The sequence below is a fragment of the Ostrinia furnacalis genome, unplaced genomic scaffold (assembly GCF_004193835.3).
Source record: "Ostrinia furnacalis isolate ACB-3 unplaced genomic scaffold, ASM419383v2 OfSCF0802, whole genome shotgun sequence".
Taxonomy (NCBI): domain Eukaryota; kingdom Metazoa; phylum Arthropoda; class Insecta; order Lepidoptera; family Crambidae; genus Ostrinia; species Ostrinia furnacalis.
Window position 1 is genome coordinate 709206 of NW_021131041.1, and position 16517 is coordinate 725722.

General features: G+C 36.3%; 1 protein-coding gene across 1 annotated transcript in view; it reads left to right on the forward strand.

The window, feature by feature from the left end:
- Window positions 1–894: 894 nt before the first annotated feature.
- Awh (LIM/homeobox protein arrowhead) overlaps window positions 895–16517 on the forward strand; it is a 56309-nt gene continuing 40686 nt past the window's right edge. The window contains exon 1 of the mRNA XM_028300897.1: window positions 895–1028. Within this exon, the coding sequence (XP_028156698.1) occupies window positions 1023–1028 (6 nt within the window). The 5' untranslated portion in view covers window positions 895–1022. The remainder of the gene's footprint in view (window positions 1029–16517) is intronic.

Consider the following 16517-nt stretch of genomic DNA (forward strand, 5'->3'; position numbering starts at 1 on the left):
TTGTTTGTGTAATGAACGTTGTGTAAAATAGCTCATGTAACATTATGGAACAATAATTATGGAAATAGGCCGGGCTAGTTTTTTTTAAATATAAGATAGAGTTCTACTTAGTTCATTTTAAGTTACAAGTCGGTTAAACAATTATTCTACGAGTACCTACTTATACTATTTCCGTGACAAATAGCATGCCTATATTATTATGGTTCCTTGCAACTTTTAGGCGTTAAAATTATTCATGCGTCTGTGTATTTTATAGAACTATACTTTTAATTTTAATTCAGTCTCTTTTGATGAAAAGTAAGTGGATTATGTAAATAGATATATCAATTAGCTTAGAGGACAAAGGACATAGCGTATTAAACATTATTTACCGAGATAAAAAAACATGGAAAAATATGTTAAGAATGAATACTAGGCTATGAAAATATTTATTTCGTTACTTTTTGTTCTTTTTTAATAAAATGTTTGGCTAAGAGCATTCTACGGAATCCTCTGCACGCAAATACAACTCGCAGTTGAACTAATTTCTTTTTATTTTTATAGTACAATTCAAACCTCGACACATCATTAAACGATCCTCGCAGCCGAGTGTGTGGCCTGTCAGTATTCAAAATGGTATGCTTTAGTGCAAATAAGGCATCATCGAAACTCGCCTCGTCTCCAACCAGTTTGAGACCACAGTCGACGCATCGATGGCTCCAATTGAAAATCCGATACGTCACGCGACTTTAAACCGTTTAAAAGCGTACCTAGCGATAATTCCGCTACTTTTTAATCGAACTTTACATAGGTGTGGGTCTGCCGTGGGCCCGCCTAGCGCGCGTAGCCAATGAGCTCGCGGCGGGGGCCGGGGCCCGCCTCCTGGGGCCCGCTGCGGCAGTGCTGAGCCAACTGCCGCCGGGAGCAGCCGCGCGGGCGAGCGAGCCGAGTGCTAGTGAGTGTCAATGCGGGCGCCGCCGGGGCCCGCGGGTGTTGATCTGGGCCGGCGAGCCTAGTGCCGACGCGCAGGCGACACCGCCGAGATGAAGGTGAGACACAGCTCCGGCTTCGGGAGCTTGCCGACAATGAAGTGAAGTGTGATTTCAGGCTCCGCTTGTTCCTTTACTGTATGAAAGTGTTTAACTATGTTTGAACCCCTTTCAAGTGTAATTTATCTACGTTGTTAAAGTAAGTCAGCTCGAAAATGCGATCTTTTCATCTAGGAATAATAAAAATAGTTACATCAGATTAAAAACGCTTGCGAGCGATTTTAAGGTGATACCTATTCAACAATTACATCCCTTAAGATAACGAAAAATATGGGAAATCGGTACTAAAATGATTATTCTAGCTTTCTTTCAGCATTGATACTTTCAAAACTGAAATGGATTAGGTATATTTAATGTTTTCTAATCATAATAGTAGCCAAAGACTCCATGGCAGCCCCTTAAAAATAAAAAAATTGCGGAATTACGGAATACATTCATACAATTAAGAAATACAAAATATATGTCATAGATTTTATATCTAAAAGCTTTTTTGGAAAACACAAACTTAAGGATCAATTTCAATAATAAATTATGAAGAAAGCTCGCCGCTTTACCCGCGTGGATCTAAAGCCTATCTGATGTCTGATCTAAAATTGAATGTTATACCTATTCATGAAAGGATCATAATAATAAAGTAAAAAGTTACAACAAATCTCATGAGCAAAGTTAAACCTGCCAAAGAAGCCTACCTATTTTTGTTATTATTATTATTATGCTCACGGAAATCAGTGAAATAAATCCAATACTTTATCAATTCCTGAACAATAGGTAGAAGCAATTAATAAACGTTTTACTCAACGATTTTCTAGACTTGCTGATTGTAAACTGTCACTGGGTTCTGATGGGTTCCTAATTGGTGTCGGTTACAGCCGATCGCCTTAGCTTAATTATCGAATCAATTAGAAGGCTTCAACAGGAATCACTTTAGCGAAAAAGTGTTTGCATGTCTTATTAGATTGGACATGTTCTTGAAATTAAAAACAATTAAATTTGAAATCATTTCAACAAAAACATAATGAGAGCTGACTGAAAACGCGGCGGCTTTACCGATTTTAATAATATAAGTATTAGTAGGAAACGTTTTGAACTTGTACGTTTTAATAATAAAAGATGCTATGAGCTTTATCTTAACATTTGTTGCGCTTAATTATAACTTTTTACCAATTCTTTATCTTGTATGGATTTACTTAATGTGCTGATGGTGGTTAGGCCTAGATTCCATTAAAATTAATTTTTCTGATTATGGGTGTATAAAATACAGCTTGATTATTTTTGCATGTCTACGCACCTAATGTTTAATAAATTTTTCATTACGATATTCTTCAACATTAATACTGAGGCAAACAGTCCTACTTAATAAAACTTAATTCATCATTGTTTCAACATAAATCAAACCCATTTTTATATCGAACTAGCTTTCCGCCCGCGGCTTCGCCCGCGTGGAATTTTGTCTGTCACAGAAAAACTTTATCGCGCGCGTCCCTGTTTCAAAAACCGAGATAAAAACTATCCTATGTTCTTTCCCGGGACTCAAACTATCTCTATGCCAAATTTCATCAAAATCGGTTTCGAGGTTTAAGCGGGAAAGCGTAACAGACAGACAGACAGACAGACAGACAGACAGAGTTACTTTCGCATTTATAATATTAGTTGGGATAAGAATATAATTGTAGTTTTCCACTAATATCTTTTAAACATTAGAAATTCAGTTCAATCAATCAAGAAAAGAAAAAGATAACTGAAATAGGTGTAAATATAAAATGTCGGTATTAATTTAGTTCAATTACAGTTGCGAGATATACAGTAGGTTTTTTATGAACACAATAACTCAATATTTAGCTCCTCAATTGCATTGACACATTACCAGTGTATTGATAATATTTAACAATTTAGAAAAAAAATTTTGATGTTAAAAATTTCCATATTTTACCGACTTAGGATTAATTTAAACCGTGTGGTACAAATGTACGAATAGGTACAAAAGTATTTATAATGTCAACCTTGACTTGAGCTGCTACTACCCAAAATTTTCCTATGTTGCCCTAGGAATACTTACTCGAAGTTTTCCTGCTTAGATAAAGTACTCTACTTACTATTATTTGTTTATAGAGGAAATAATTGTGATTAATGTTTTGCGTTCAATGCGTAGTCAAACTGATGTATGCTGATAAAGTAAGTATTAGTTACTACATATTTCAGGCGAACGTTACAAATGTAACAAAAGTAAATCGACCATTATATGTAAAATAGATCTGATGTAACTGATGTAAGCCTAATTTAAAAAATATTGGCCAAACCTAAAAATATTACAAACTGTAAGTACTTGTGGTTTGGAACGCGTAGGGTTTAGCGATCGAAAAACCTTTTTATAAGACTGTGCCCAGAAGAGGTATAAAGCTAACGTGATTAAACACTACACTTTGAAATAAAATTACCTAACTTCATTTATATTGCAAGTTAAGAGTATTTTGCCAAAAACCAGTAATAATAATGAAATCAAAGTAAACTGAATAAGTTACAATTTCCACTAAGTTTTCTGTGTAAAATGTATTCCTTTTGAATTTTCAGTTATTTGGATGTTTGAAAGATGTAGCTAGGCTAATATTGAGCCAGTAAATGTACTGAATACCTACGTAATGTAATTCTAAGACAGTTATAATGTTACGTCTTATCCGAATTATTGCGTACTCTATTACGATCATTACGGTATACTTATTGACGAAGATAATCTTGATAGTTACTTATAGTATATTATGGTACGTTAACCTTAAGCTATGCCTCAAGTTTAAATAGGTTATGTATTATTTATATTTACTCAGAATGATCATGATCATTAAGTCAACTAAGCTTTTAGAAAAAAGTTTGCGTGACTCTACCTATTGTTGATGACATTAAATTTTAATTTTGTTATTGGGATTAGCTATCAAATACAGAAATCAACATACAATATTCGTTTCTATTTACATGTATTATTATTATTCTATGTAACTGTATGTTAAGATGTAGTTTATTATCGTGTTTATATTTTGATGCCGAAAATGGTTTTGATTTTGTAACAGTAATCGCAAAGTGAAATTATGTCATTATAACTCAGATAAACATCTGTATTTCTTTAGATTTTAATCATATCTTATTTACCAACAAGATTGGGTTCTATTAGAACCACCAAACGATCAGGCTACCAAATTATCAGGACTTTTTCGACCTTCGCTATTGTGCGGCGCGTCACTTCATTTGCATCATTCATAAATATGTCAAGAAATCATAATCTGGAAATAACCAGTCGATTTTTGATGTTTCTATCTGTGTTCGATGTTTGATAAATAATGTTTGAAAAAATAAATTAGCTAAGTAATACTTTATTGCATTATAACGGCATGTAAACAAGAATATTCGATGGCAGATGCCTTATAATGTTTTTGTCTTTTTTTGATATGGTAGCAGGTATTCTTTAAGTTATTAATATTCAAAATATCACACTATGCCTTGCGTTAAACTTATTCAAGCGTGTTCTGTGGTGATGCTAGATAACGGACAAACAACCCGGATAACCATATTTTCAATATATTCGTTATTATTATAGTAACAGCACATGTGTCCATGAAACACTAGGTTCTTAATCTCACCAACAATTATTAAGTATGTATAAAACGTAACAAATTCAACGTGTAAATGTATAGGTACTTGTGCTCTATGTTACTATTTATAATTTTAACTAAAAACTAAATTCATTAACCAATCTTTATTTGACTTTACCTTAGGCATCTGCGCTAAAGTACCTACGCCTGAATTACATAAAGATCACGAATAATTTCCGTTCAAAACTCATGATTAAAAGTCCGTACGTACGTTCCGTATTTATCGAACCAATTTAAGCAAAGGAATTATATTTATCACAGTTTTGTTGACTTCCTCCACCTGGCCTTGCGAGATTCGTGTCAATGAACACAACTGCGTATTTGTTTCCCCAAAGTAGGCACAATAATATGTGAATGAGTACATCTACTGTATTCTACGCAACAAATAGTTAGGTACCTACCAAATGTCAAGATAGGAAATAAACTATAGGCTCTACTTTATGGTTCACCTGCACTACATGGGAAGCATGTCGCTCAATTGGCTGAAGGTAATAATTAAAAGTCAAAACCTAATGGTCAAGGTTCATGTCATGCGCATTTAAATGAGGTTATTGTGAACACTTGAGGAAATTGTGAAAAAATAAGGTGAAGATAAGTGCACCTCCCCGGGCAGTGCGAATAAATATCAGATACTCATTCTTCTTTCACAATAATTAGACAATATACACATATTTTTACGAACTTGTTTGCTATTTACGAATTCTAAAATTATTTGCTTTTTATATTGCACCATAAAATAAACAGACAGAAACCTACAGACTCGGTAAGTTGTACCTATTAAGAAACAAAAGTGTAAATGAACTATTTTATGAACAAGCGCCTAATAAGTGGTGTAATATTTTTCGCATTGACACACCTAAGTAGGCACGTATAGAATCATAAATAAATATTTATTGTCATTACTTTAAAAGCAATGAACTTATTATATTACGTGTTAAGAAAGCGTTAAATTCAAAATAAAATAACGAAACTTAACTTTTCAAATATTCTACCGATATACCTTTTCGAAATTCTGAATTATTTATGCAAAATTAATATTAAATGCTAGTTTTATCTAGTGGCCATCGAGGACTGAGTAATGTGTTTTATCTTAAGTTTATTTATAGGTACACGCGTGCGAAGTGTTGAAAGTTAAAGTTTGGAGACAAAGATGTATTATCATTATGGTGATATTCAGTCGGCGGCGATAGGATCGGGCCGCGGGCGCGCCCCGGGCTGTCCTATTCTACGTGTAAATGACAGGTTATGTTATTTTATTCGCGTGTCGCGAATATCATCAGTGCAATTATAATAATCGCCAGGCGCGTGGTGCGATGAGATCTATTAATTAAAACACGAGGTAGATTCAGTTGGATCTGTGAGATAGTATAACGGCTCCAACTGACAATTTCCAGAGCCATTCACACCTTAGATTAGAGGCTGGCGAGCTCCGTGCAGTCGCCGGCAAGATTGTAAGGTACAAGCCACGCTGTATGCTTTACGCCTCTGTGAACTACAGCTTGTAACAGGGCGTCTGGTAGTTCAGAGGTCCGTACTACAGAATCAAGCTCAAAACTCGGTACAATATTAAAATAACATTTATTGAATCCAGTTTTTATTAAGCTTCATTATGCACGCAATTTAGATTTCCAGGACATAGAGAAATTTTAGTAATAGAGCTAAGTATCGGACCTTAGTTCGTTTCAAATTTTAAGCGGCCTGATTGTCAAATTCTAATCCTAAAGTGGCCAAAATTTAAACCTAATTTATTTAATGATTTGTAAATGTAAAAAAAATTAAAGGTTAATATTTTTCTGGATAGATGCGACAGTATTCAGCTGAATAACAGCATTTGGATAATTAACAAAGGTTAAAGCTTGCGAACAACTTTGAAACAAGAAGGCAATGATGATAGTAATGGTTGACACGATTCTGTGGGAATATTTAGGCAGTTTCTCAGGATTAATAACAAGCTGGTAACTTAGGCTTTATTGATGGAGGCATAGAGTCGCCCATGCATGCATGAACCCAACATCACACACAAAACTAGTATGTACCTACTGACGATACTATCCTCGTGTCCTAAACTGCACAATTTTATATGTTGGTTCTGTTTCATAAAGGTTCAGTTGTTAAGGTTCTGTAACCCAAAATTAAATAATTTCAAAAGTGTGTGTACGTAGAGTTTGATAATTGCAAAAAGTTTATTGCTTTGAGTCACGTAAGGCTTAAAATATGATAAAATTATTTCTCACTGGCTAGTTGATTTTTTTTGACAGGAAATGTTGCTGATGCTTAGTAATAATTGCCTAATATTGACTTAAAATCTACTAATAAAGATTTATTTTTATATAAAGTAAGGTATGTTTTTAAATTAATAATTGTGAACCGTACACAAAAACGTACGAGTAAGTATATCGTCATGAAATAACTAAGGCTATTGCTAAAGTTACTGTCAGTATCAGATAACGGATATTAATCCCTACATGCGAAAGTAACTCTGTCTGTCTTGTCATCATGCTTTCCCGCCTAAACCACAAGACCGATTTTGATGAAATTTGACATAGGTATAATAGTTTGAGTCCTGGTAAAGGACATACGATAGTTTTATAACGGTTTTTGAAAAAGGGACGCGCGCGATATTGTTTTCTGTGACAGACTAAATTAAAGCTAGTCTAAATAAAAACCCAACCGAATTAAGAACCTCCTCCTTACGTTGAAGTCGGTTAATAAACTAACAAGCCTAGGTAGCTGTGTAGGTAGGTAGTCTGCTACGCAAATTGACCAGGCGGCTGACAAACTTGACAAAGCACTGCCATCCAATAACTACACACGAGTAAAAATGAAATTCAGATGGTTACAATAATTACACATGTTTTGTTACACGATTTCTTGCAACTGTGAAATTAGAAGTGAAAGTCTAAAAAAATATGAAATAAAATGGCCGTCACTTGTAAGTAAATGATAGTTTTGTGCTTTGAGTGTGTGAGTTGTAAGTATATGGGTGATGAGCGTTTCTTATAAATGAAACCGACAGAAAAATACCTGTTTTAACATTTATTTTTTTACCGTTAGTTTATTGTTATTGATTCAATTGCAATTCGATAAGTTGCCCAATTAGCCAGGGCCGGCCAATATAACAATAATTAATTCATCGTTGATTTCATTTTCTGCGTGTCAACTAGCCTATTGTGTAAACAGCCAATTTGTTGGGATTTCATACGTATCATGCTGAGACAATTAATTGTTAATTGGCATATTGTGTTAACGGTTCTTGTCATCCCACCATCTCTAAGAATCGCAATCGAAATCGAAACGCTAAATGAATCACTGTTTTTAGCAAAGAATGGATAAAAACATGAAAAAATAAGATTTTCAATAATCATTTTAATAATTCTTCGTCATTGACGGCATTGGCGAAACTGGCGAGCACTTTTTATTAATATAATTGTTAATTAACAATCGTAATTAGATTAGGCTGTTTATTTTATTTGAAATATTGAAGCGAACGTCGCACATAATTTATCTACGAAACTAAGAAATATGTAGATTTCATTTTTAATTACGTCTAATTGAAAATGAGGCACACATTTGTACGCCTTGTTATATTTATTAACATTATAAGTGGAAAGCGTATTAATATGAGAAAGAAAATGCGAAATAAATCTTATTGTGTTGTGTACATGCCAGATAAATACCCTCAAGTTGAAATCGACTGAACTGTTGCGCATCTAACCGAGCAAGACAATAATTTATAGTGACAATAAGTACTAGTAAAGCTAGTTCTGCTACAAAAAATAAAAACTACAACATTTTTAAAATGAAAACAATATCTTCAAGGTTTTTTAAATTTCTTAATAGCAGTTTAAGCGTAAAAACTAGAAAATATGATTGCATTGTAATATGAATAAAGTAAAAAAATACGTTATAATGTTGATGGAAATATTTCCAAGGCACTGACACACTATTTTTGGGTAGCGCATTTTCTTACATAACTTTTTAATTCCTATCATTGGAGGTCCGAAAATATTTCTCATACAATTTGACACCATAATGATCATTCTTCATAAAAAATTTAAAACCTACATATTTAAAAACATAATCATTGATATTCATAATATCACTAATCATACACTTAGTTTTTACTAATACTTGTTTTCATATATTTTTCTATACTAATGATCGAAACTCATAATCATTCGAATAAATAACTATAATATTCATAAATGTGATGTATCCTAATATTTGTTTTCATAAATTTATTACTCATAAGTGTATTTATCCATATTATTGAAAATCATGATGTCTATATTCGTATTAAATCGTATTTTAACATTAAATTAATTTGAAATGGTCCAAAACAGGCAATATTTTGTGCCACAAAACTAACGTGACAGAAACGAATCGCTGCAAAACCGACTCCACGTAGTCTTGTCTGCCCTACCCCTAGAGTGTAATTTAAAAGCCGGAGGCGCGGAGGGAGGGCAGCCCTCGCCCGCTGTAACGAGGCTCAGGCGCCCGGGTGAGCTGGAGCGGCTGAGGCTGGTCGCCGAGGCGCCGAAGGCGCCGATGGCGATCCAAAAAGCCGAAGCTGCGGAAGCAAGCGTGGGTGCCTGAGCCTCGTTACGCAAGGGCGGAAGGGCTGCACATCCCGCAGCGCCGGAGACGAGGAGATACCAATGCATGCTGCATGCTTGCTTTCATGCTGCATGCTCTGCATGCTTATCTACTCTATTAAATTATATATGATTTTTTTAAAGATACGAGTATGTCTGTTATAAAGTAAATTATTCTGAACAACAACATTATGAGTTGAAGTATGTTCTTAGTAACAACATTATTAATTAAAACAATATGATCAATGAATGTTATGAAGAAAAAAGATCTGAAAATAAAAATTATGTATTTTAAATGGTTCTTGGTAGTAACAGTATTGATAAAAAAATTATGATTACTAACTGTTATGAGCTCCGATGGTAGTAATAAAAATGTATGAATAAAAAAAGTATGAAAAATAAAATTATGAAGAGAGATTATTATGAACACAAATCGGTAGTAAGACAAAGAATAGGATTTAGAATTTTATGTGAGCCAATATAGAACCCTATTTTTGTACACCAAAACAAATAACTTTAGAAAATTAGAATAACTTAAACTGTGACTTCAAGTCAGGATTAAGAAAACACAAAACTTATATTTTTCATTATTGCAAAATAAATAAATGGGGCTGAGTTACCCACCTCATATAATATCTAATTTTAGTTTCATATACAAAAAACAATTCAAATAGTCTTAAAAAGCTGTTTCAGGTTAAAAAAAAACTCTAAATTCGTAGCGCGTCGTAGTACCAAGCTTTAGACATCAACGAGTCAGCAACTCCCAATAATTAATTTATTTTTCATGTATGGTGGTAGACCAAAAGTAACTACCGTCCATAAAAAGAAATAAATGTTTTTTTCTTTTTTAAAAGGACGTGGTTACCAATATTTGAATAGGTGTAGTTACATCAAAATATATCTTGGTCACAGTTGAACGGATGAACGTCACGATTTGTTAGAATATACTCTAATGAATCTACCTACTCGTATTAAATAGTTTTTCTCTCTTGAAAATATAGGTTTGCCATACAGTTAGATAAGAAGTAGGTAGTATCGGTAGCACGTATCTTTGCTTAAAATGCAAAAACTGAGGAACATCTTCTTATATATATATAAAAGAAAGTCGTGTTAGTTACTTCGCTTATAACTCAAGAACGGCTGAACCGATTTAGCTGAAAATTGTCAGGGAGGTAGTTTAGAGCCAGGAAAAGGACATAGGATACTTTTTATCCCGTTATTTATTGCCATTAAGGCGGAACAAAGTTCGCCGGGTCAGCTAGTTTACTATAAAGTTCCTTCAGTATCCACATTACAAGAGCTGAGAACGCTGGTCCATCACTTGTACAAATTTTCAAGTACCTAACAAAAAATTAAGTAATCACACTTGAATGGTCATGGTCACTCACTTTAGCGAGAAGTTTACACGTCGATCGCATCATAAATGTTTCTGCGAGGAGCTAACAGTATTCGTACATGCGAATACTATTATTATTTTTCTTCTTGTATATACTGTAGGTAGGTGGTATCCTTCCGTTTGGCCAAATTACTTTTCGCCAAATTTCACTTCGCAAACAACTTATCGCCAAAGTTTCATTTTCCAAATGAACTTTTAGCAACTGTACTTTTCGCAACTAATTCATTTGGTCAAATTATCATTTGGCCAAATTTTACTTGGCAAATGTTTATATAGCAAATGTTTTATTTTGCCAAATATTATATCCCAAATAATTTGTTTGGTCAAATTGCACTTCACATACTTACCCACCGTTACCCACAAATCAAACCATAAGGCAGATGATCATGGTTTTCACAAGAATTTTATGTTAAACAAAGAGATTGCAGAAAACAGTATGGTTGCAGAAAGTAGGTATTGCATAAAATAGTAGGTTAGGTTAGGTTAGAACAGTGACCCTTAACGCGCGAAGGCGAGCGAAGCGTGCCGCGGCAGCGGCCGCCGAGCGCTAGAATCACCTCTATTGTTAATGAATCATTTGGAAATTTCGATAAAAAGAATGAAATATGAAAATTAATTTAGAACAAATTTTATATTAACTACCCACTAAACAAAATAATAACCACAAGTTAATTTGTATTCCATTCTATGCACCAATCAAATTATTTTGTAAATAGTGTATCGTGAAATATTTTTGCCAAATGAAACATTTGCCAAAACATACTTTGCCAAACAAAAATTTGCTAAACAATAATATGCCAAAAACGGCATTTGCGAATTAAAAGTTTGCTATAAGTTGTTTTGCCAAATGAGTATTTGCCAAATGAAAATTTGCGAAACGTTGTTTGCGATGTGATAATTTGGGAAACGTTTTTTGGCCAAACATTAGTAATCCGTAGGTAGGTACTTACGACAACTAAACGTAAGAAAATTTTATTGCCATTTGGAAACATCAAATGTTTTTGGGACGCGATGAAAATTAGTGACCCTTTTCAGTAACAAATAACGAAGATTTTTTCGTTTTTCTTGTCTTGCTTGTTTCGCCCACCGTTTGAGGCGCGGCCGCTGCCACCGCGGAGGCGTCCTCAAATCGGATTACATTGGAAGCGATCATAAATCGCGTCTGTCGTCGGCGACTCGAATCGGGCCGGTTGACCGAACTTATTCCCGAGATATATGCGCGGGCGCAGTCCCGCGGAGAGCCTCAATGCCGGGATTAATGGCGGGAATGTATCATTGACGGCGCGCATGTCTCTCTCGCCGCCCGAGCCGCCGCCTGAGCCTCCGCCCGCCCGGCCGCGGCTGCGGTCGTTAGCGTGGTCTTACCTACTACTGCAAGAAACAGGACCAAAGACGAATGTAGAAAACGTTAAATGTCGTTCCAAACTAATGTTCTTCTCATTGATGTCCAAGATTAAGTGTTTAAATGATTAGATTTGATTTGAAAAGTATTTTTACTCCTGAAATTCTATGTTTCACAAATGATACGAGACTCGCACCAATATTCATTAGGCAAAGATATAATACATTGACCATCTATGTGAAGCTGAACTGGCCTCTTTATAAATATTATCAAAAGATTTTTTAGACATCACATCTGTTTCATAATAGAATATCAGATCTGTCACCGTCCCCACAGCGAGGCAGAGATGGGCTACCGTGGCACCGCAATAAGAGTAAAAAGACCCGCGATATCTGACAGCCCGAGGTGTTTGTAGAGCAAACAGACGGACGTCGGGGCGGCGCGGGCGCAGCGATGACGCGTCTGATCGGTAGAGTTCTGCGGGATTACAAGAGAACCATTGTTTTTCTCAGTCATTTTTGGGTGCTCGTGAATGTTAAATTAATAAAAAGAAAAACCTAATCAGCATTGGTCGTCTGGTACAGCCACTCCGCTTGCACTCATGATTCACCTTTGTGCTTGCTTTAAAGCCACCAGCTGAATACCAATCCTGTTGGTAAAATAACAATGTTTGGTTTGTATCTCGCCATGCAGGTGTTCAAGAATATTGTTGGCTCACTGCAGGTAACTTTTCACAGTTGAATCGGATGGAGTTGAAATGGAATCAACTAATTTATTTGTATTTACTTTACTAGTATGATAGGTTCATTGACAACTCATCAGGAGTAAAGAAGCCCTGTCATACAACACAACCAATCGATTCAAATACAAGGATAGAAATTGTTGGAAAGATAGAATGATTTTAAAGATATTGAATCAGCCATGATTACACTTTGCGTTGATTGTCAACAATGAACTTGGTAGTATGAGTACGTATAACGTTTTCACGTTAGGACGATTCTGTAATACCATTAAAAGTTTTTTAACCAATTTAATTTTACTTGGAAAGAGCAGGGTTTTCATAATTTGAACATTCACTGTGGTGATAACTAATAATAATTGACAGATTTTACCGTTTAATATTCCTTACTGACATGTGGTTATTTCTAATTAGTCTTTGATAATTAAGTAAGTCGCATATAAAGCTAACGGTTTTGCGCGGCGTTAAACGCGTGGAATCGTGATGAAAAACTGTTTATAATCGTCATCAAGTTTATAGTGCCTTAAATACTGAGTTATTTGACTTAAACGTTTGTTATACACCAGATTATAGTCATTAGTTTTATTATTGATCCTTCAAAAGTCACTCAGAACAAATACGAGTATGTTTTTTTGTAATTTTACTATTATATCATGAGTGCTGCGCACGTAATTACCATACGATCAGCTGTTTCGCCCGCTGGAAAATACTTGCGATATAAATTACCAGTTAGGCCTCAGCCTCGAACTTAGCGGGCAGCGGGGCGGCGGCGGCGGCGGCGCGGGAGCGGCAGGATCTTATGCGTAAAATCAAATGGACCGGTTCTCGAAAACAGCGGCGCGGCAGCGGGGCGGCAGCGGGCAACGAGCGGGCAGCGGCGAGGGAGCGGGCATCGAGCGGGGAGCGCACTCCTTCTTTTGCCCACAATAAATCGAGCGTTAGGAATAAATTTGAATCGAAATAAAATTGTCGCCGTTGTTCAGACATTTCGTTTGCGAATAAAAACAAATATCTCGACAACACAACCCCGAACACAACACTTCGCCGCTAAAGCGCCGCGCGAGCTGCCCGCTAGGGCCCGCTGAGGCCTAAGGCCTCAGCCTCGAACTTAGCGGGCAGCGGGGCGGCGGCGGCGGCGGCGCGGGAGCGGGGCGGGTAACGCAGACCCGTTCTCGAAACCAGCGGGCAGCTCGCGCGGCGCTTTAGCGGCGAAGTGTTGTGTTCGGGGTTGTGTTGTCGAGATATTTGTTTTTATTCGCAAACGAAATGTCTGAACAACGGCGACAATTTTATTTCGATTCAAATTTATTCCTAACGCTCGATTTATTGTGGGCAAAAGAAGGAGTGCGCTCCCCGCTCGATGCCCGCTCCCTCGCCGCTGCCCGCTCGTTGCCCGCTGCCGCCCCGCTGCCGCGCCGCTGTTTTCGAGAACCGGTCCATTTGATTTTACGCATAAGATCCTGCCGCTCCCGCGCCGCCGCCGCCGCCGCCCCGCTGCCCGCTAAGTTCGAGGCTGAGGCCTAAGGGATGCACATGAGGAGTGCATTATAGAGCTTATGCCATTGAGAGAAGGCTTTAGCAAAGTCGCACGCTGTGATGTACTGATGATTCAACACTGCAGTCATTGCCATTCGGAGCGAACATGAGCTGCAATCAGGATGGCAAGGGACATAAACTGAGCAATTCTATAATTTAAAATTCACGGCCTTTTTAAAATAATGGAAGAATGAACTGATAATGTAATGTTTCGTTTTATACTTCGTAGCTGAAATATATTGAATCTAAATCGAAGTAAACATAAAAGTATGACTATTGTCATTTTTAATACAATGGCAATACATTTACGAGTAATTACAATCTATTAGCTACCTAATTGATTTATTGCAATGATTGTGCTTTTCCGACAAGAAGTTATCATGATAAAAACTAATGGAAGCGTTTATAGGACATCTTCTATCACCGAACTAGGTAATCTCAAATAAACCTTATTAAATCTATAGCATTACGTGTGGTAATGTTTTTTTAAAAGTTTCAGTCTTTACAAATACAACTTTGTGTTGCTACTCGTATGTTACTCGTACACTGTTTATTCAATCTAAGTAGTTTAGTGTTTTTGTCGTTTGTTTAATGTTTCCGTTTCCAAATGGGTTGGGGCACGTAATGAACTTCGTTCTTTCATAAATTCTGTTGCCGCTTCAACTACCTACAGAAAAAGGATGGCCGCACACAGATTGTTTTCACAGAATGTAATGACAATGGGTACGTGAAGATTCAGTTCATAATCTTTGGTTATCAAACCTCCCCAAAGGTTGCTTTTCAGGCTTTCAAATAAATCAATGTACGCACTAAATATTGATCTATTTAAAGGCACGGAACCGCCAACGCCCGCGCACGCTCGGCGCGTTAATAAGCCCGTCTCGCGATGACGCGCGCAGCTCCTCACTAATCAATTGTCCTCCAGAGGTCACTACAAAGGCTTGAAAAAACCGGCCGAAAGCGTCCGCCTCGCATTGATTCGGAAAATATTTAATTTTTTATCGACCGCGGACGTTTATCAAAACTCATTGTACCCGTCGATATTGTTGGGCTCTTGTGTGTAACTGACGTTTTGTTAGTCGCGCTCGAAACTCATTTTGGTAAGGATGAATTTTGGACTCCTTTGAATTCGTCGGGTGTATAAAAATAACATTAGATTTTTTAGTTATTTTTAACAGCGCACGCTAATAGCCGCCTCGTGATAGAGTTAGTTCTTTGTCGTCGCTTCGAATGCTAATCGTTGGTGAATTACGAATATTAAGTATTTTGTTATTGCGGTAAAGCATAATATACCTTCAAGAGTTTGGCGTAAAAAAAGTTACACAGTTATGAATATTTTTCAAACTACATAGCATTATAAAATATCGTACGATCGCCAGCTTATTTGTGCGAAGTCATCTACCACTTCCTACCAGCTTGTGTGGAAATATCTTTATCTTGGTAGTCTTGCATTGCCGTGTAGGCTGACTAACACACGAATAGAGCCAAATATTAGTGTTTGTTGTTGTCACGGGCCGCGGGCGGAGACGCGCGGGCGCAACACAAGCGGCGGCTGTAATTGGTCCGTCACTGTAAGTTATTGAGACAGAGTGCTGCCTGACGACTCAATCACCAAACGACAGTCAGCAGGCGAAGTTTGAGTCGATCTTGTGAATTTTTTTCATAACTTGTTTATAAAGTTTGACAAAAAGGTCGTTTCTTGAAACAAGAGTGATCAAAGGCAGGTTTTAGGTCTTTAATGACCGATGCTGCACCCAGAGCCAAGCCTTTGATAGCTTGCTTCTAAATGACTCCTAAGGAAGTGCTACAATTAGATCTTACTATACAAATATTTGGAATAGTTAGAACAATCCGTTGTGGAGAGTCGCATCGAAACATTACTTGGGATGATTTTTATAAAAGGGTCAATTTCCCAAACACATTTTTTGAGCGGCGTAGCTGAAAATCATATGTTTTTTATGACATAGAACTTTGATTTTTTTTTACACGAAAATATACAGAGGTTCCATTTTGAGGACAACATTATTAATGAGTATTTTCTTTTACAAATTCGACGAAAAATAATTGAACTAAGCGTTTCTAATTTTGGTGCAGTGTCCACATCCTTAATTTCTTACAATATGTATTTTTTTAGCTGAAGATCAAAACAGAACTTAGGGAAAAAGTATATTTTTGGATTATACAATCTATCTATTATCTAAGATTACCAAATTAAGCAAGTTTCCCAAATAACTGTGATTAAG